General features: G+C 49.3%; 1 protein-coding gene across 1 annotated transcript in view; it reads left to right on the top strand.

Moving 5' to 3' along the window:
• LOC147747107 (vitamin D3 hydroxylase-associated protein-like) overlaps positions 1-20,674 on the top strand; it is a 329,790-nt gene that overhangs the window by 93,443 nt on the left and 215,673 nt on the right. Inside the window, exon 6 of the mRNA XM_086952358.1 lies at positions 9,242-9,282. Coding sequence (XP_086808484.1) covers positions 9,242-9,282 — 41 coding nt within the window. The remainder of the gene's footprint in view (positions 1-9,241; positions 9,283-20,674) is intronic.

The following is a 20,674-nucleotide window of genomic DNA, read 5'->3' as shown; positions in this document are numbered from 1 at the left end:
ACCCACCGAAGCAGCCGTAAAGATGTGTCTGGGAACTGCGACCGCAGAACCCGCGTGCGGTCTCGTACTGTCACACTAGCTGGGCAAGTGTCCCCACTTGCCAGCACCGACCCTTCCCTTGACTACATATTAGTCACCCCTATGGTAGGCCTGCGGGCAGGGTGTGTTGTAGGTGCAAGGTAGGACAAGCCTGATGAGCGTGGCATGTCCTAGTAGTGACTTACAACGAAGACCGTATTTCACTATTGAAGGCTACCTGCTCCATTAGGCCAGACTGAGCTGCGAGGATTATTACACCCTATAATCCCCGCAGGCTCAAGGAGCATGGTAGCGAGTCATGTTTAGTATGCCTGAACTCAAGATGATAAGATATTTCTTGTAGTCAAGTTTATTTTAATCTCCTGGGTTGGCAAATGCTACTTTTAGAAAGTTAGCCTTTGCTTGCTTAACCATTTCAGCCGCCTCTGCTGGTATGTGTATCTGACTGTCTGGGATGTGTGAGTGACAGGGCTGGAGGGATGACAGGTGGTGAATGCGCAGATTACACCTTAGTGGGAGGTAGGAGTGCCTCTTGACTCGAACTGTCACTGTGCTCGGCCACCACAATGGTGGCTCCACCCTCCTGGGGAGCGGCGGATGACTCTGCCGGCACCTGGCCCAGGAAGGGCGAAGCCCCCATCAACAAGGTACTCTGGCCACCCCTGTCCGGACAATGCTGGCTCCACCTCCTGTGGGGCGTCTGATGCGCCTGCCCCTCACACTGAAAGCAGAAGCCGGAGTACACCCGCCGGGGTACTCCAGAACTGAGAGTGGCTATGCAAAGGCCCCCCTGGCCTGCGAGAACAAAAGAATTGGCCTATAAAAGAAGGAGCCCTGCTCCTTGAAAATTAGATCCGGTTTGGGCCACAGAAGGACTCTGCCCTATGAGAAGGACCGTGAGAGACAAGGAAGGGTGCTGACTCTTGCCTGTGTCTGGTGCCTTGCTGCTGAAGGAGAGGAAGACAAAAAGACTACGAAAAGGCTTTTGCTCTACTTGTGCCAAACTCTGCTAAAGAGATCTCCAAGGGCTTGCAACTGAACTTGCCCCCTGACCAGCGTCCCAGGACCAGTGGACGCTACCCCCTTGGAAGAAAGCGACTGCGGGTGCTGACCATCGCCGCAGCACCGACGGAGGAATCTCCTCCAAGACAACGACCTCCCGACCACCGTGACCGGGGCCCAAAGCAACAGCAGAAGCAAAGTAAGGACCAGCCGCCGCTGGCCCGAACACCGTGACCGCAACTGCACCGGGAGCCCGAGAGCAAAGGGAAGGAGGACCCGTCCGGTCCGAGCTCACGAGGTGACTGCATAGTGAGCAGTCACTCACCTGCAAAGACGGACAGTTGCCCTACGAGAATCCGCACAGTCGGTAGCCTGCCCGACAGCCCAGCTGTGAGCCCACAGCTGCACCGACATTTGGCTGGGTACGTCCTGCACTTGGGGACCGTACTGCCACTTGTCACCGCTGCACAACCGCCGCCTCCAGGGTCGGAGCGGACGACGAGGAGAGGACCCTGCCGCCACAGAACACCGCTGCCCCGGATGACCAGTGACCTGCTCGGCTGAAGAGCCGCAACGATCAGCGACCCCGGGAAGGCAACGCGACGTGGGACCGGTTCCCCTGGAAGCCGCCGGCTCCACAAGAACTTTGAGTAACACCGGCCTACGGGCCTCAAGAGAACTGCATAAGAACTGTGGTAACCCGAATTGAGTAATCTGCAACCGTTCTCATAAAGTATTGACTGTATTCGCAAGCCTGCTTAAAATCTATATAAAGATATATATTTTTACAGAATACAGTCTGGTCTCGTTGTGTGGTGGGTTGGTTGTAAAGGTATACTGTTGCAAGTGTTTAACCCTATGTGCCCCAAAGATTAGCCTACGACTGCTTAAGCCACACTACCTAGAGGGTAAGCAGAGGTTGTCTGGAAGGTAACCCTCAGCCCTGACGAGGAAGAGAGAGTCCCTGCTTGTCGCTAGTGTTGCACTGCGCCAACTAGAGCCTCCCCCTTCCTACACCCAAGAATAAAAGATCTCCAGGAATGATTGCCCCACCTGCCCGGGAGGAGGAATCGCCATCGTCCACAAATCCACCCTCCGCCTGAGCACACTCCATGACAGGCTCACAGACCTGATGGAACACCTTCACTTCAGGATACTGGCCAGCCCTACCTCCACCCTCAAAGGACCCTCATCTACTGACCTGCTGGACCCCGCAGACTTTTAGCCAACTAAATCATGGACATCATCTCCCTGCATGCCATCGCGTCCACCAACTACATGCTACTGGGAGTCCTCAACTTCCACCTCGACAACCAACTGGACCCCAGCACCACATCCCTCCTGGACAACCTCCACAACATTGAACTCCGCCAAATCATGAGTGAACCACGCATTCAGCAGGACACACCCTCGACCCCCTCTGCACAACAGACCCATTGGCCGACCCGCCGCCAACCCTCCCCCCGGCTGCCCTCTTATGTCACCCCCACGCACGTGCAGCGTTCACACGCAGCGGGCGCGCCGATTGTGTGCCGAAGGCGCGCCAAAGGCAAGCCCGTCTGCGCCCGTCCGTGCCTGGACCACGCCCAACGCCAGGACCCCTGGCCCCCGCCGATGCAAGACCACCCGAAGGACCTACGACGCCGCCACTCTCAATGCACTCAATGCCGGCCGAAACCCTGCCTGCTACCGAGCAACCCCGAGACGCACCCACGGACCCTTCGCCTGCCAAGCCTGCCGATTCACCTGCTACCGGACCTGCACCACCCCCGCCAAGACGAGCACCAGCAGCAACCACCTGAAGTGCATCCTGCTCAACACCCGCTCCGTCCACAGGCACGCCGTGGAACTCTGGGACCTGCTTGATGCGACAGCACCGGACGTCGCCTTCCTCACCGAAACCTGGATGAACGCCTCCTCAGCGCCCGACATCACCATAGCCATCCCGGACGGATACAAGATCACCCGGAAGGACCGGGTCAACCAGACGGGTGGAGGCATCGCCATCGTACACAAGAACACCATCCGCATCTCGACTAACTCCGACGAAACCTTCACCGCCGCCAAACACCTGCACTTCCAGATACACACTGACCCCAAGACCACCCTCCGAGGCACCCTCATCTACCTACCACCGGGACCACGCACGCAATTCAGCGAAGACATCGCAGACTTCATCAGCCCGCACGCCCTTCCCTCCACCGACTACATCCTCCTAGGGGACCTCAACTTCCACCTGGAGAACAACAACGACCAAAACACCACCGCCCTGCTGGACAACCTCGCCAACCTCGGACTCAAGCAACTGGTGAACACCCCCACCCACTATGCCAGACACACACTTGACCCAGTCTTCTCATCCAGCAAGCACATCTCCTTCAGCCACGCCACCGGACTCCATTGGACCGACCACAGCTTCAGAAGAACTACGACTCACCACCACCCGCAACAGGTTCCCTGCCGAAGATGGAGCAAGATCACCGCCGAACAGCTCACCGCCTCCCTCAACCAGAACCCTCCCACCAGCACAACAGACCCCAACGAAGCAGCCAGCAACCTCACCAAGTGGCTGACCCCCTGCGCCGATGACCTCGCACCACTAAAGAACCCTCCCAGCAGACCCGGCAGCAAGAAAACCCCCTGGTTCACCAACGCACTCAAGGAATCCAAGAAGAACTGCCGCACCCTCGAGAAAGCCTGGCGGCTTGACCAGACCACAGACAACAGGACCGCCCTCAAGCACGCCACCCGCAAACACCACCAGCTGATCCGCGCAACCATGAAGACGGCACTCAAAGAACGACTGGACAACAACGCCCACGACAGCAAGGAGATCTTCAGCATCGTCAAAGAGTTCTCCAACCCCAGCGCCGGAAATAACGACATCACTCCCTCGCAAGACCTCTGCAACTCACTCGCCTCGTTCTTCCACCGCAAGATTGGCGACATACACAACAGCTTCGACGCACAGACCACGCACCCTACCACCAAACCGACGCCCGCCACCACACCCTCTGCAACTGGACCCCGATCAGCTCCGAAGACACCACCCGCACGATGAACTCCATCCACTCCGGATCACCAACCGACCCATGCCCACACCACGTCTTCAACAAAGCCGACGCCATCATCGCACCCCATCTCCGAAACATCATCAACTCCTCCTTCCACACCGCCACCTTCCCGGAGAGCTGGAAGCACGCCGAGCTGACCGCCCTCCTGAAGAAACCAACGGCGGACCCCACCGACCTCAAGAACTACCGTCCCATCTCGCTCCTTCCTTTTTCCGGCCAAAGTCATCGAGAAGACCGTCAGCAGACAGCTTGCCGCCTTCCTCCGACGAACGGATCACTCAACCCCTCGCAGTCCGGGTTCTGGGCCAACCACAGCACCGAGACCGCCCTCATCGCAGCCACTGACGACATCAGAACCCTGATCGACAACGGGGAAACAGCGGCCCTCATTCTCCTGGACCTCACTGTCTGCCACTGCGCCCTAGTGAAGCGCCTCAGCAACATCGGAATCCAAGAGAAAGCACTGGAGTGGATCATCTCGTTCCTCGCCGGAAGGACCCAGAGAGTCATTCTCCCTCCGTTCAGATCCGAGGCCACCGAAGTCCTCTGCAGCGTACCACAAGGATCTTCACTCAGTCCAACCCTCTTCAACATCTACATGAACCCCCTCACAGCCATTGCATGCCAACACAACCTCAACATCATCTCCTACGCCGACGACACCCAGCTGATCCTCTCCCTCACCAACGACCCCAGCACCGCCAGAGCCAACCTACACGAAGGGATGAAAGACGTCACTGACTGGATGAAGAACAGCCGCCTTAAACTGAACTCAGACAAGACGGAAGTCCTCATCCTGGGATCATCACCCTCCGCCTGGGACGACTCCTGGTGGCCCCCGGCCCTAGGCACCGCTCCCAAGCCAACGGACCACGCACGCAACCTAGGCTTCATCCTGGACTCCTCCTTGTCGATGACCAGACAAGTCAACGCCGTCTCATCGTCATGCTTCAACACCCTGCGCATGCTCCGCAAGATCTTCAGATGGATCCCCACTGAAACCACGAAGACCGTCACCCAGGCACTCGTCACCAGCCGACTGGACTACGGGAATACCCTCAACGCCGGAACCACAGCCAAACTTCAAAAAAGACTCCAACGCATCCAGAACGCCTCCGCGCGGCTCATCCTGGACATGCCCCGACACAGCCACATCACCGGACACCTGAGAGACCTGCACTGGCTCCCCGTCAGCAAGAGAATCACTGAGACCAAAGGACCAAGGCAGCAGACCAGGTCAAGCACTACGGATCATATAGTTCTCAATTTTGGATGGTGCAAACTTCTTCCAACACCCGCTGCCGTAGGATGTATGGATTAGTAAGATACAAAAAAGCAAAATGGAAGGTGCACTCAAATAGAGTCAATAGAAATGGTAATTTAAAGTATCTTCTTCTTTATTCAAAAATGTTCATGGAGCATAGGCACAGCCAACGCGTTTCGTTCCTCTTGCCTTTTAGGAACTTTGTCAGGGCGAGTTCTTTATACAAGGTGAGCTGGAATCAAAGAAGTCAAGTAAGTTTAGATCAGAAGTGGCGGTAGTTCGGTGGATCAGAACAGGAAAACCTTTAAATTTGGAAAAGTTTGCCCTACAGAGGGTGGCCTCGAGTAGATCCAGTCGGTATTCTAAGGTTCAGGAGAAGTTTGGAAACTAAAGTTAGCCCCTCGACAGAAGCAATGTTGGGTGTGTTAGGATTGTAGCCTCTTCCACAGAATTTAGCCCTACGACAGAAGCAATGTTGGGTGTGTTAGGATTGTATCCTCTTCCACAGAATTTCTAATATAAGTCTTGTGGAGCATATAACTTCAGATCCTACGAAACCAACGGCCAAGATAAAGGATGCCGGTATTGCCCCAGAAGCCCACAACAACTTCAGAGCCGCAACCAACGCTCACCACCAACTCATCAGAAAAACGAGGTAAAAAGCAATTGAAGACAGAATCTCCACTTATGCACACAACAGCAAAGAACTCTTCAACATCATCAACAGGAGTTCGCCCAACCCACTAGCGAGTCCACCGACATCCCTCCTTCACAAGACCTCTACTACAAACTCAGCACCTTTTTCCAACACAAAATCAATAGCATCGACGACAACTTCGACAAAGACAACCAACACATTGAACCCTCACCAACCACCCCCAACACCCTGAAGCCAGTGAAGACATACTGAAGATGATAAAGTCAATCCACTCCAGGGCCCCCACGGACCCCTGCCCCCACCACATTTTCAACAGAGCCGCCGGCACTATTGCACCCATGCTCTTCCACACCATCAACCGTTGCCTGGCAACAGCCTCGTTCCCTGACAACTGGAAACACAGTGAGATCAACCCCCTCCTGAATAAACCCTAGGCGGACCCCACTGACCTTAAAAACTACAGACCCATCTCCCTGCTCCCGTTCCAAGCGAAAGTCATTGAGAAAGCCATCAACAGCCAACTCGCCACATTCATCAAAGAGCACAACATCCTCGACTCCTCCCAATCCGGCTTCAGAAAAAAACACAGTACGGTAACCGCCTTCCTTGCCGCAACAGACGACATCCGTACCATACTGGACAAAGGAGAAACAGCAGCCCTCATCCTCCTCGACCTCTCAGCGGCATTCGACACAGTCTCTCACCACACTCTAATACGCAGACTCCACGACGCAGGGATCTAAGACAAAGCCCTTGACTGGATCCGCAGAACACAGTGGAATTTTAACCTTGTTGAAGAAGGGAAAAGTGGCTGCATAGTTGCCAGTGGCGGGTCCTCTCTTAAGTTGGAATAGCGTCTCCCCGCTGCTTCAGCTGCAAGCTGAATAAAAAAAATTACATTATAATGAAGTTCATTATAATCATTTTGTTTTATGTATTCAGCTGAAGCCAGGTGGGCGGGGCTGGACTTTCCGCGCTTAACAGGGGGAGTTAACAGGATAACCTCCATTTTTTCTGAGTTAAACTTAAGACAATGTTTGCCCATCTAATGTTCAATGTCTCTCAGGCAGTGTGTAAATCACATAGGCCACCTCCCTGAGAGAGCTGTGACTGCTCGCCATTGCTACCACCGACAGTCAATCGTTCTAGGGGACAAGGGGCCAGGGTGGCCCTTGGAGTAAGAGTGCACTTGGAATTAGCAATTCTGCAGTTGTCCTTTCCAAATAAAGATGAATATACCTAATTTGCCATCTTGTTCTGCAATTTGGCTTTTCTTGACATGTGATTTAGTGATTCTTGCTGCATTAGTTGGTTGACCAATGACACATAATTCTAGTTGCCCTCTTTGTAAGTTAGCTGGATGATCATCAAATGACGTTGGGCTTGCTTTATTGTATTATATATCTCGATGCAATGACAGAAGCAGCAAAATACCAGTTGGGGGGGGGCACACTATGTTAAGCACAGATGTTTAGCTTTTGTGTTTTTAAGCCACACACTTAATTACATACGCCATACCCCTTAGAGAGACCCCCCAGTTTTTTTCTACCCCGCCTAAAGTCCTGCTTATCATGCACATAAGTAACTATGCCGGCTGTGACAATGGCATTCGCTACAACAAAAATATCTGAAGCTACAAACCCCTGCCTGCTGTTGACTCATCCAGGGTCTCTCCCTATCCCAAGCCGGTTTGAGGGCTTGACATGTACTTTCACTTTTCAGCTTTCCAAATGTAGTTATGTTGAAGGTGACAACGGGCAGAAAAGGGTTGTATAAAGAGGTGTTTGCTGCCGCCCTGTGTGAGCGGAGCTGCCCCTTCCTCCAGGACTGATCTCCACTCACAGATCTACATTTGCTTGTCTGCCACCGAAGCCAGTCTAACGGTGTCTGTGGCCTAGATGGAATGAGGGTCAAATATCTGGTCCATTATCAAGTAAGTGACTTCTTACCCCAGCATAGACGTGGGAATGGTGTATGCTGGCATGGGTGATCAGCGGCATAATGTACAGCAGCTTGAAACTTCGTGCCTGGAATTTGAAAGAAAATCACAGACCAGCCCTGACTCAATCCATTCCCCTCCTCCAATGAGTGGCCGCCTCAGAGCTGATGCCTCCAGACCTGGGGATCAGTGTTTATGCCTCAGCATCACACAACATCCTGTGAATGTTAAACAAAAGACTAGAAAGTACAACAATCTAATTAAAAGCTGGCTAAATGAGGTAGAAAGTCATCAAGTCAATCCATAGTCGACAGCTTGACTGCACCACTATTTCCGCCAAACAAATACTTACACATAAAGAGAAGAGCTGTCACCCTGCGCGCCTCTGCTCTCTCCGACATCAATACTCCATGGGAGTGATCTTTTGAAAAAAGGAGGAACTAACACCCACCATTAGCCATTTGCACAGCACAATTTTTAAAATACACACACAAAAGCCAATCTAAAAGCGTGGGAGGAGTCAGACGCCACAAGTACATACAACAGATGGCAGCAGTGCAAGTGCTGTAAGCTCGACCTAAAAATGAATGTGTCACTGTGTAATGAAACTGGCGCTCATGTAAAGCACTCTGATACCTGATATATTAGGGTCAAGTTTGCGCCATATAAAACTCTGAAAAAAATATTTAAAGGCAAGCGTGAAGAAGGCTGCCTTGCAACCTGAAACAATTAGCAGTGTAAATATACCCAACAGAAATTGTTTGAATGATAGTGATTTGCCTCCTCTTTGGGCTTGTCTATCCAGTTTTGCTATCGCATGGCTTGTGGGGACAGCCGAAAGAATATCCGGGGCAGAGGGCTGTGAGCCAGGTTCCCATCACACGCACTCGGCACATGATGGGTAAAAAAATCAAACATTTCAAGCTTATGCTTGACTAATGAACGGCAGTATAAAGTTTACCTCAACATTTTACCTGCAGTTCACCTCGATATTTGTGTCAGTGATCCCACATAAGCAATTACACCTAGGTAATAAAAGACCTTGCTCAATTTCTGAACTTAGACAAGTGATTGTTGGTAGGTCTTAATCTGGTGACTCGCTTTACAAGAGAGAAAAATTGATCAAAAATCTTAAAACAAATAGTTTGCTTGCGTTTCTGCTGAAATTATATTTAACTAAAGAAACTATAGGGTATGTGTTTAAAATAATTTTTTTAACTATGTGACTTTCTGTTCTGATTAACATATCGTCATTTTTTTTTTAGTTTCAAAGGAACAGCGAGTCCTGTTTATGGTATGCTTGCAGGTAAATACTGATTTGTTGCAATGTTCTAAAATTAAACAATTCCATGAGGCTGTTATTTGGAATCTACGTCTAAGGTATGACCAAATGTTTTGTGGTATTGCGTGCTTGACTGGCACACTGCTTTTTGTACTATTATTCACCAGGGATCCTTACATTGACTCCGTTTCTCTTTGTTATCCCACGGACAGTATCCTATTTATTGGGTCAGAGTCAGGTTCAATTTTCATGAAGTGTTCACGTTATAACGCGGGTCTGGGAGTCAACCCTGTGACATTACTCTTTCCTTTCCATTGCATTCTGTGAATAAAATTACTTTCTGATGTGTTTCCTCTTCATCAAGCATAGTGCCTTGTGGCCACTTCAAGGGGCTTTTGCTCTCAACAGACATGCGTAGTCAATGTTGTAGATACCCTTTCAGCTTCTGGTTTAGATTTATATATACATTTCTACAGTTTATATAGCGCAAACGTGGCCCAAAAGCATCAGAGAGCTTTACATAACCATCAAGGACAGATTTGTTTTTGTTATCCGAGGTTTTGTTTGACGTATCAGCGGCATAAAGAATGAGGCCAATTTACAACATGATGCATCTAGGGAGATGTGCCACGTTCTAAAGCCCTGCGTCTTATTATAGCTGCATCAGGTATAATGTATCCTGGTGGGTGTTCCCACGCAGGAAAGCCACGTAAAAGAGACACAATGAAATCCACACTTAGTCACTTCTAGGACACTACTGCATCAAAACATTACGTCTGCTTGAAGCAGGCATAAGGAGTGACGCAGTACAATAAGTGACCTAGCTTAGGACACCCCACGCGCCGCACGGCCACCAGCTGCTGCGTGTGCCTCCCGCCTGCCTCGCTGCCCCTGCCGCCGTCGTGTGACCACGCCCCCTGCCACCGAGCGGCGTGGTCTCCTGAGGTCTAGCGCTGTGCTCGCCTGATACTGCAGGCTCCTGTACCCCGTTTTCATTGCTGTGTGCCCCTCTGCCTGTTTAACTTTTATTTTGTATATTTGTATTGTGCTTGCTGTATTTTTTCTCGCCTGTCCCCCTGTTTTCGCTCCCCCCGGTCTCCTCCCTCCCCGCTCCCCGCTTCCCGCCTCCGTCGCTAACCACGCCCCCTTTTCTTTCTGTGCCCTCCCCGCTCCCGCCTCCCAGCTGCTCCGCCCTCCCTCGCACTTCGCCATATATGGCGACCGTGCGAACGCGCAGCGGGCGCGCCGATTGTGCGCCGAAGGCGCGCCAAAGGTAAGCCCGTCTGCGCCCGTCCGCGCCTGGACTGCGCCCAGCGCCCGAACCCCTGGCCCCCTTAGAGGCCAGCCCACCCGCCGGACGTACACCGCCGCCACCCTCAACGCACTCAACACCGGCCGAGCCCCGGGATGCCACCGAGCCACCCCGAGACGCACCCACGGACCCTTCAGCTGCCACGCCTGCAAGTTCACCTGCATCCGGACCTGCCTCGCACCAGCACCCGCCAAGCCGAACACCAGCAGCAACCACCTCAAGTGCATCCTGCTCAACACCCGCTCCGTCCACAGACACGCCATTGAACTCTGGAACCTCCTCGACACCACAGCTCCTGGCGTTGCCTTCCTCATGGAAACCTGGATGAACGACTCCTCAGCACCCGCCATCGCCATCGCCATCCCAGAAGGATACAAGATCACCCGAAGAGACAGCGTCAAACAGACGGGAGGAGGCATCGCCATCATCCACAGGGACACCATCCACATCACGACCAACACCGACGACACCCTGACTACCGCCGAACACCTACACTTCCAGATCCGCACCGACCCGAAGACCACCCTCAGAGGCACCCTGATCTACCGACCCCCGGGACCACGCACACAATTCAGCGAGGACATCGCCGACTTCGTCAGCCCGCATGCCCTCCCCTCCGCTGACTACATCCTCCTGGGGGACCTCAACTTCCACCTGGAGAACAACAACGACCGCAACACCATCACCCTGCTCAACAACCTCGCCAACCTCGGACTCAAGCAGCTGGTGTCCACCCCCACCCACCTCGCCGGACACACACTCAACGCCGTCTTCTCATCCAGCAAAGACATCGCCTTCAGCCACGCCACTGGACTCCACTGGACGGACCACAGCAGCGTCCACTTCCCCTTCAGAAAAACGATGATCCACCACCACCAGCAACAGGTTGCTCGAAGAAGCTGGAACAAGATCACAGCCGACCAGCTCGCCGCCTCCCTGAGCCAGCACCCTCCCGCCAGCTCAGCGAACCCCAGCCAGGCCGCCGACAACCTCACGAAGTGGATCAGCAACTGCGCGGACGAACTCGCCCCACTGAGGACCCCGCCCAGCAGACCCGGCAGCAAGAAGGCCCCATGGTTCACCGACAAACTCAAGAGCTCCAAGAAGAACTGCCGAGCCCTCGAGAAAGCCTGGAGAAGGGAACCAACACCGGACAACATGACCGCCCTCAAGCTTGCCACCCGGAAGCACCACCAACTGATCCGCGCCACCAAGAAAACTGCATTCAAGGACCGGCTGGACAACAACGCACACAACTGCAAGGAACTCTTCAACATTGTGAAAGAGCTCTCCAACCCCAACGCCGGAAACAACGACATCACCCCATCTCAAGACCTCTGCAATTCCCTCGCCTCCTACTTCCACAACAAGATCGCAGGCATACACAACAGCTTCAGCACTCAACCGACGCACGCCACGACCGAACCACCGCCCCCCACCACCACCCTCCGCGCCTGGACTCCTATCAGCACCGAAGACACCGTCCGCATGATGAACTCCATCCACTCCGGATCTCCGACCGACCCCTGCCCTCACCACGTCTTCAACAAGGCCGACGCTGTCATCGCACCCCACCTGCGGGACATCATCAACTCCTCCTTCGACACCGCCACCTTCCCGGAGAGCTGGAAGCACGCCGAACTCAGCGCCCTACTAAAGAAACCTACAGCGGACCCCACCGAACTCAAGAATTACCGCCCCATCTCGCTCCTCCCGTTTCCAGCCAAAGTCATCGAGAAGACCGTCAACAAACAGCTGGCCGCCTTCCTCGAGACCAATGGATCCCTGGACCCCTCACAGTCTGGCTTCCGAGCCAACCACAGCACCGAGACCGCCCTCATCGCTGCCACCGATGACATCCGAGCCCTGATGGACAACGGAGAAACAGCGGCCCTCATCCTCCTAGACCTCTCCGCGGCATTCAACACTGTCTGCCACCGCACCCTAGTGCAGCGCCTCAGCAACGTCGGAATCCAGGAGAAGGCACTGGAATGGATCATCTCCTTCCTCGACGGAAGAACACAGAGAGTCCGTCTACCACCGTACAAGTCAGAGGCCACCGAAGTCATCTGCGGCGTCCCTCAAGGATCCTCGTTGAGCCCCACCCTCTTCAACGTCTACATGAGCCCCCTCGCGGCCATCGCACGCCAACACAACCTCAACATCATCTCCTACGCTGACGACACCCAGCTGATCCTCTCCCTGACCTACGACCCCGCCGCCGCCAGAGCCAACCTTCACGAAGGGATGAAAGACGTAGCCAGGTGGATGACGACCAGCCGCCTGAAACTGAACTCAGACAAGACGGAAGTCCTCATCCTGGGCCCCTCGCCCTCCGCCTGGGACGACTCCTGGTGGCCCCCCGCCCTGGGCACCGCACCCAAACCGACAGACCATGCACGCAACCTGGGCTTCATTCTGGACTCCTCCCTCACCATGACCAGACAAGTCAACGCCGTCCCCTCGTCATGCTTCAACATCCTGTGCATGCTACGGAAGATCTTCCGGTGGATCCCCACGAGACCAGGAAGACGGTCACCCAGGCCCTCGTCACCAGCCGACTGGACTACGGCAACGCCCTCTACGCCGGAACCACCGCCAAGCTCCAGAAGAGACTCCAGCGGATCCAGAACGCCTCAGTCTGACTCATCATCGACATCCCACGACGCAGCCACATCTCTGGACATCTGAGAGACCTGCACTGGCTCCCCGTCAACAAAAGAATCACCTTCCGTCTCCTCACCCACGCACACAAAGCCCTACACGATCAAGGCCCGAGCTACCTCAACAACTGCATCAACTTCTACGCTCCCAAACGCCATCTCCGATCAGCCAGTCACGCCCTCGCCGCCGTCCCCCGCATCCGAAGAACGACAACAGGAGGTAGGTCCTTCTCCTACCTGGCCGCCAAGACCTGGAACTCCCTCCCGACCGACCTGCGCCTGACCCAAGACCACCTCTCCTTCAGGAAGAAGCTCAAGACCTGGCTGTTCGAGCAGTAGCAGCACCCCCCACCCCCCCAAGCGCCTTGAGACCCTCCGGGTAAGTAGTGCGCTCTATAAATGTCTTTGATTGATTGATTGATATAGGCCTCAACATGCATTGCTGGAGTTGTGTTGTGCTTACGGCACAACTGCAGCATTGGGTCAACAGATGCGTCAGAATTTCTGATGCATCTGTCAATCCTTGCGCCATGGTGCACCAAATTGTAAATACAGTGCATCCATGGTGGTGCAAGGGTATCGCAGGCTGATGCAAGGAAACTGATACAGCTCTACAGATGCGTGAGTTTCTTGTAAATCTGCACCATACTATGTTGAGCCGAAGCCACGGAATAACAGGATGTCGGCCCAGTGGTGGAACTCCAACATGGGACCCCAGTTGGACAGTCATTAAGCCAGCTCTCCTCCTTTTTGATTATGACACTGTACTTTGGGGGGTAGTAAGTCCTGGGGTAAATTTTGGTGGTAGAGCTACTGCTCAAGATAAGAACGGTACACAACTTACTTAAACACCATGTTTCGCGTACCCCCAATTGTGCTGCATAGAGCATACAGCATTCCATGTAGGTTACCTGTGGAATCCTTTAGGCTCAATTTACCGATTTACTCTTGTTGTGGAATTGCCCTTGGAAGGCACATGTCTTGTTGGGATATGTCTTCTCATTGTTATGCAATACATATGATGACCCCACTCTCGTTTTGACTTTACCTATATAAGCGTTATTTTTGTAACATGGATTGCATCTTTAAATAGGGCCACTAATTAAAATACATTTTAAAGACGCATGCAAACTTCATAGCTCCCTAAAAGCTTATCTCCCCTCATTCTAACCCATTCGGTGACGCATGCCACACATATTAATGCATGAAAAGATTTCTATATAAACGCTGAGCGCCAAAAGAAAAGATGGAGCAAGAAAAAGAAAGTCATCAAGAAAGGGATGAAGAGGAAGAGAAATGAAAAGAACAGAAGAAAGAGATAAAGGAAGGAAAAGAGAGGAGATGATGAAAGAAAAGAGAAGGAAGAAGGACAGAAAGGAAGAAGTTGAGATGGGAGCAAAAAAAGAGAGGACAAAAGGAAAGGCGCGGAAACAAAGAAAAAATCAAAGCGATGAAGAAAGGGAAATTGAGAAATTGGAAAGCAGCAGAAAAATGCAAGGAGGAAAGAAAGAACCAGAAGTCAAAACAGTAGAAAAAGGTAATGGATGGTAACGGTAGAGAGAAGCATAAAAGGAATGAAGAAGGAAAAAGAAACATAGCAGGTAAAAAAGAAGAAACAAGAAGTGAATATAATGCGAAGAAGAAGAGAAAGCAAAGAAGAATGAGTAAAAAAGAAAAACATAAAAGAGAGTGGAACATAATTAATTAAAAAATGTAGAGGAAGAAAGGAAAAGACACGAAAAATGATAGAAAGATAAACAACAGCAAAGAGGAGATATAAACAAAGATAAAAATAAAGGCAAGGCAGAGGGCACGAATTAAAGAAAGACAGACATAGGAAGAAAGAGAAACCATGAGAAAGGAGAGAAAGCAAAAAAGAGGGGAAAAAATAATTAGGAAGGAAAAAAGGCTGGAAAAAAAAGATAGAGTGCACGCAAGAATCGAGAAAGGGAAATAGAGAAACAATGGCAAAACCTAAAAAAAAGAACATTTTCAGAAGAGAGTACTCTGCCATGTTTCAATGTTTCAAAGTGTTGCCTTAGCAAAACAGCAGCTGTATATTTTCAAACGAGCTGACAGGCTCTTGCGTGCGAGCTACTGAGAGGCAGGCAGTGAGCTACTGGTAGCTAGTGATCGACCTGTTGGAGATCCAGTTGTTACCTGCCCTCAAGTCTTGTGCCATTTGATATTTATCTGGTGGGTGGCCTGTGGATAAAATGCTGCTGCCTACTCAAAAGGGTGTGTGTGCTCATGCAGCCAGTAAATGAAAAAACCTTCGGCTCTTTGTAGTATCTCATCCTTCCTGACATGTCACTGTTATGATGCTTAGAATTTTATGTATGTCACTGGATGCTCTGTAAAAGAATGTGAATGTGTCAGTTTAAACCTTGCTGGCTTGTAGGTGGATGGGATCTTTCTCTGTAAATAAACTTATTTGAACCAACCTTCTTGTTTCATCAATTTATCTACCAGGAATGCTTCACTGGCGTAGACGGCAGAATTAAGAAGATCCCACCACAAAGGATTAGTGGGAGATTACTATTTTATTATGAGATTCAACTAAATTAACAATTGACTCTTTTCATCAACTGACAAGTCTTCATTTATTGCCAATTCATTGAAACTGGGAACAACATTCTTCATTTGGCTTTGCGATTTGATAAGTAACATTACGTTAACTTTAAACTTTATTTCTCCATTGATCCCAGTGGTGGTGTGAAAATCCACTCGCAGGATTTGACTTTTATCATTTATGTGGCCGGTCAAATTCAATGTAATGTAATGTATAGGCATTTATATAGCGCACTACTTACCCGGAGGGTCCCAAGGCGCTTCGACCGCTGCGAAACCCTTCCTGGCTTCCCTGAGAGATGGTCCCTTAATGGGTATCTCCAGGGTGATACCAGGCATCCCCGGCGGTCTGGTGGGGCCCTTAGGGAAGATGAGGCAAGCTAATGCCCAGAGTTGCCGAGTGTGATCGCTGATCAGAGTGGGCACCGAGGCGAGAGAATTATCGAGTCCGCTGACCCTGGTCCAGAAACCTGCCGCGCCGGGAATCGAACCCTGGTCCCGGGCCGTCCTCTGCTCTCGGGTCTGCCGCCTCTAACCAGTGAGCCACACTACTTCACTATCACTATCACAATGTGTGATAGGGCGGCAGCAAGCTGCGTTATAAAAGATTACTCGAGAAATCTTGTGGCTCTGTCTTTGTCCATTGACTCTGTATTGTTAAAAGTTGGTGATTTGGGAAAAATATATATTCACCGCTTTAGGTTAAGATTGGTCATCTATGTTTTCTGGCTAAAACTGTTTGGTCTCTCTATCTAAAAACTTGAATTCTGGAGGTCTCTGGGTCACAGTGTGGTGTGATATGGAAGTTGGTCGTTACTTCACCCAGCGCATCATTTGAAATAAATATGAGACTTGTTTTGTGTTGACATTTTAAAAGTAAGCTTCATCATGCGCATTCTTTGAAGAAAGGCTTACCTCACTTGGGGCACTGCAGTCATTCCATGTTGAATCTTCTTGAGTTTCCGTCATTTGGATTGTGGAGTGTTGCTGGCGTTCCTCTTCAAGTCGTCTTTCAGAGTGTATTCTGCGTCCTCCTTAAGATACTAGGAGCGTGTTCCGATGTCATGCACCTCCGTAAGCGTGGAGGTCATTGTTCTGGTCATTGTTAAGCAACCCTTTCAACGCTGCATCCTGGATTTCCAGTTATTAAACTTTGTGTTCGGCAATGTAATTGTGAGCATGGAGTACAACAGTGACACGCGCACTCAAATTTGAAATTTGACATCATAGGAAACATTGTGTGTCTCTTGTACATCAGTGACACACACTCACTTGTAAATTTGATACAGCAATGTGATTGTGAGCACGGAATACAACGGTGACACGCACACTCAAATTTGAAGTTTGACATTGTGGTAAACATTGCGTGTCTCTTTTACATCAGTGACACGCACACTTGTAAATTTGATTTTTAGCTTTGTGAAAAGCGTTGCGTGTCTCCTGGACAACAGTGACATGCACACTTTAAAAAAAATATTACTTAATATTCAGCGATACATTACTTGTGGATTTATATATAACAGAGACACACCCGTTTACATTTGAAATTTATCTTCATGAAAAGCATTGGGTGTCTCTTCTGCACCACAGTGATTCACACACTTGAACAGCAATGTGCACACTTTTCTTTGTACACCTGTGTGTGCATAATGTATACTTCAGCGCCACGCACTCTTGAACTTTGTGTCTTTCTCACTTTTAGCATTATGTTTAATTGTTGTCATTTGCAGTAATATTAATATTCTATACAATTGTATGTGATATTTATTATTGTTTATAATAGCAGCAAACTGCAAAATATTACTGCAGCTCTGTTCTTTTTGTCTAGTCCCGGTTTTCCTCCTATAAAGTGGAAGAAGTGGAAAGTAGTCTTTGAAAGATATGCAAGAGTGTGCGTTCCCTCACTCAGTGCGGAAAGGAAATCGTCATTTCTTCTTCACTGCTTAGGGTCAGAGGGTCAAGATGTCTATGATCATCTACCTGATCTCGCTCCCATGGAGGCTAGAGATTTAAATGAATACGAAATCTCTATCAAAAAACTTGATAAGCACTACCTTACCACGGTTATTACTATTCTAGAAAGGTATAAGTTTGTCAAATGTGTGCAAGCAGACGGAGAAACAATTGAAGCTTATGTGACTCACTTAAGGAAATTTGCTTCTTCGTGCAGATTTGATAATGTAACTGATGAGAGAATTTGTGATCAATTTATGTTTGGAGGCAATCTAAAGAAAGTTAGGGAAGAACTCTGGTTGTGTGATCAACCCACTTTAGATGAGGTCTGAATAGTATCAAAAAGAATAGAACATTCCTAAAATGTAAAGGACCATAATAAAGAGTCAAAGGTACCGGTGGTTAAAGTCCAAAATGAAAAGTCCTTTACTAAAGATAAGAAGGTCATAAAATCGTGGTCTGAGAGAAAATGTTATAGATGTGGTAAATCAGATCATCTTGCGAATGATAAAAAGTGTCCTATACTTAATCACATGTGCACAAAGTGTAAAAAAAAGGGGCATCTCACGTCCTTGTGCAAAAGCAAACCAAAAACTAAAGTCAAGAATGTGGTATTTTATGATGATGATGAAAAGGTTGAATCTAGCTCAGAATATTTTGAATGTGGACGGATAGTAGTCCAAGTTGAAAGCAGACAAAAATGTAAAGCGAGTCCTTTTGATGAGATCTTTATTGAAGGTGAAACTATTTGTTTTCATTTTTACTCTGGGGCAAAAATAACCTTAGTCTCAAATTAATTCTATGTTAAATAGTTAAGAGAAAATTCTGTTGTGTGTAAAGCCTGACATAATTCCTCTGGCGTATGGTGGTGAGCCTATCAAATTACATGATTATTTTGTAGGTCTAATTGAATATAAAAATACGCTAGTTTCTGGAAAAAGCTATGTGTCTAAGCGAGGTGATAGTATAATTAGTTGGTTACACCAAGGTGACTTAGGAGTTTATCTTGATCCCAATTCTGATCCACCCATTCAACTTAGAAAGGAAGGAGCATATTATCAAGGACCGGTGTTAAAATTATCGCCGTTTTATCGGCAGCAAATTGCAGATAAAAAGGCGATAATGGGTTTGATAATACGCCCTTGTTAATTCCCATAGAAGCCCATGTTAACATCAGAACATGGGCTTCTATGGGAATTAACAAGGGCGTATTATCAAGCCCATTATCGCGTTTTATCGGCAGTTTCCTGCCGATAAAACTGCGATAATTTTAGCACTAGTCCTTGATAAAATGCCCCGAAGTTTGTTCTGTAACGAAGAATAGTGATGATGAATTTGTGCATAAATTAAAGACAGTGGGGCATATTATCAAGAACAGGAGATAAAATTATCACCGCTTTATTGGCAGAAAACTGCTGATAAAGAGGCGATAATGGGCTTGATAATATGCTCTATGGAATTCCAATCGCAGCCCATGTTAGATGTCTTCACATCTAACATAGGCTTCGGTTCGGCAAAGGGTAGGTCCTTCGCCCTTTCCAACAAGGCTGATTCTAAACAATTAGTGTACAAAATAAAGAGGAAAGGGGCCAGAACGTAACCCTGTCTGACGCCCCGCTCCACTCTGAACGATTCGGTCAGTTTTCCCCCGGTGCCAAATCTCACTCTAGCTGTGGCGTTTGAGTACATTTCCTGGAGAAATGTTACTAAGAGTTCATCCACTCCCAGTGCAGTTAAGATAGTCCATAACTTCGAATGGCCCGCGCAGTCGAACGCAGCTGTGAGATCCACGTAGGCCAATTGAAGACTCCCACCTTTAGCATCCACATATTTACCCTTAATTAAGGAAAGAGTCAGAACCTGCTCAACAGTGCCCAAACCTTCCCTAAAACCGTACTGGATATCGGATATGATCTTTTTGTCTGTGGACCAAGACTGGAGTCGTTCTAAGATAATACGACCCACTGTTTTTCCGAATGAATGCAGTAGGGAAATAGGATTTTGGATTTAAACGATCACCCTTTTTAAATACTGGAATAAGGATGGATTCTGACCATGAGTCTAAAAGGCCAATTTCGCAGGTTGCATTTAGTACCCTAATAAAATTTGGGCCCAGAGATCTAGATTGAATTTATAGAGATCCACTGGGACCCCATGGGGGCCCGGGGCCTTTCCTCCTTTGCTGGCTATTAGTGCATCTCGACTTCATTTAGGGAGAAGTCCAGTGCAAGTGGGATAAATGAGGGGGTAGTTCTGACCAAATTCGACCCTCCGGAGAACTGACCAGTATTAGGGTTTTCTCCTATCCCAAATATGTTAGAAAAGTGGGCAATCCAAGACGGTTCATCTATTGCGACCTCTATCTTGTTTGCCTCTCTAGAAAATACTTATAATGTGTAAACCGATGTCAAATACTAGACTATACTAGAATATGCTATGATATTTCCCTGAAAAGACCTATACAGATCCTACCTCACAGCAATGTAAATGTGTACCTTATTGAACTTTGATTGAACTTTTATATGACCTTCACCTATCTACCTCATAGCAGTGGGATATGCTACCGTATAGCTACATATTTACCTACCTCACTCGCCATATAACAAATTGTATGTATTAGTTGCGAATTATATACCTCATGTATATGTCTATGTGAAGCGCTCTGATACCCAAGGGTCACGTTCGCGCTATATAAAACTTTCTAAATAAAAAAAAATAAACCTGTCAAAAAGGTGGAATTTACCACTTGCCAAAAAGCAGCACTGTCATTAAGGCGGCAGCTTTTGTGCAGTTCTCCCCATAGTTCCTCTTTTAGTTCTAGTTTTCTTGCCCTCATGGCTTTGTTATAGATTTTCCTAAGCTGAGGAATCTCTTTTCTGTCCCTGTCTGGAACGTTTAGAGCTTTTTTCAAGTTTGA

The sequence above is a fragment of the Lissotriton vulgaris genome, chromosome 1_1 (assembly GCF_964263255.1).
Source record: "Lissotriton vulgaris chromosome 1_1, aLisVul1.2, whole genome shotgun sequence".
In the NCBI taxonomy this organism is placed as follows: Eukaryota; Metazoa; Chordata; class Amphibia; order Caudata; family Salamandridae; genus Lissotriton; species Lissotriton vulgaris.
This window is presented reverse-complemented; position numbering and strand designations above follow the sequence as displayed.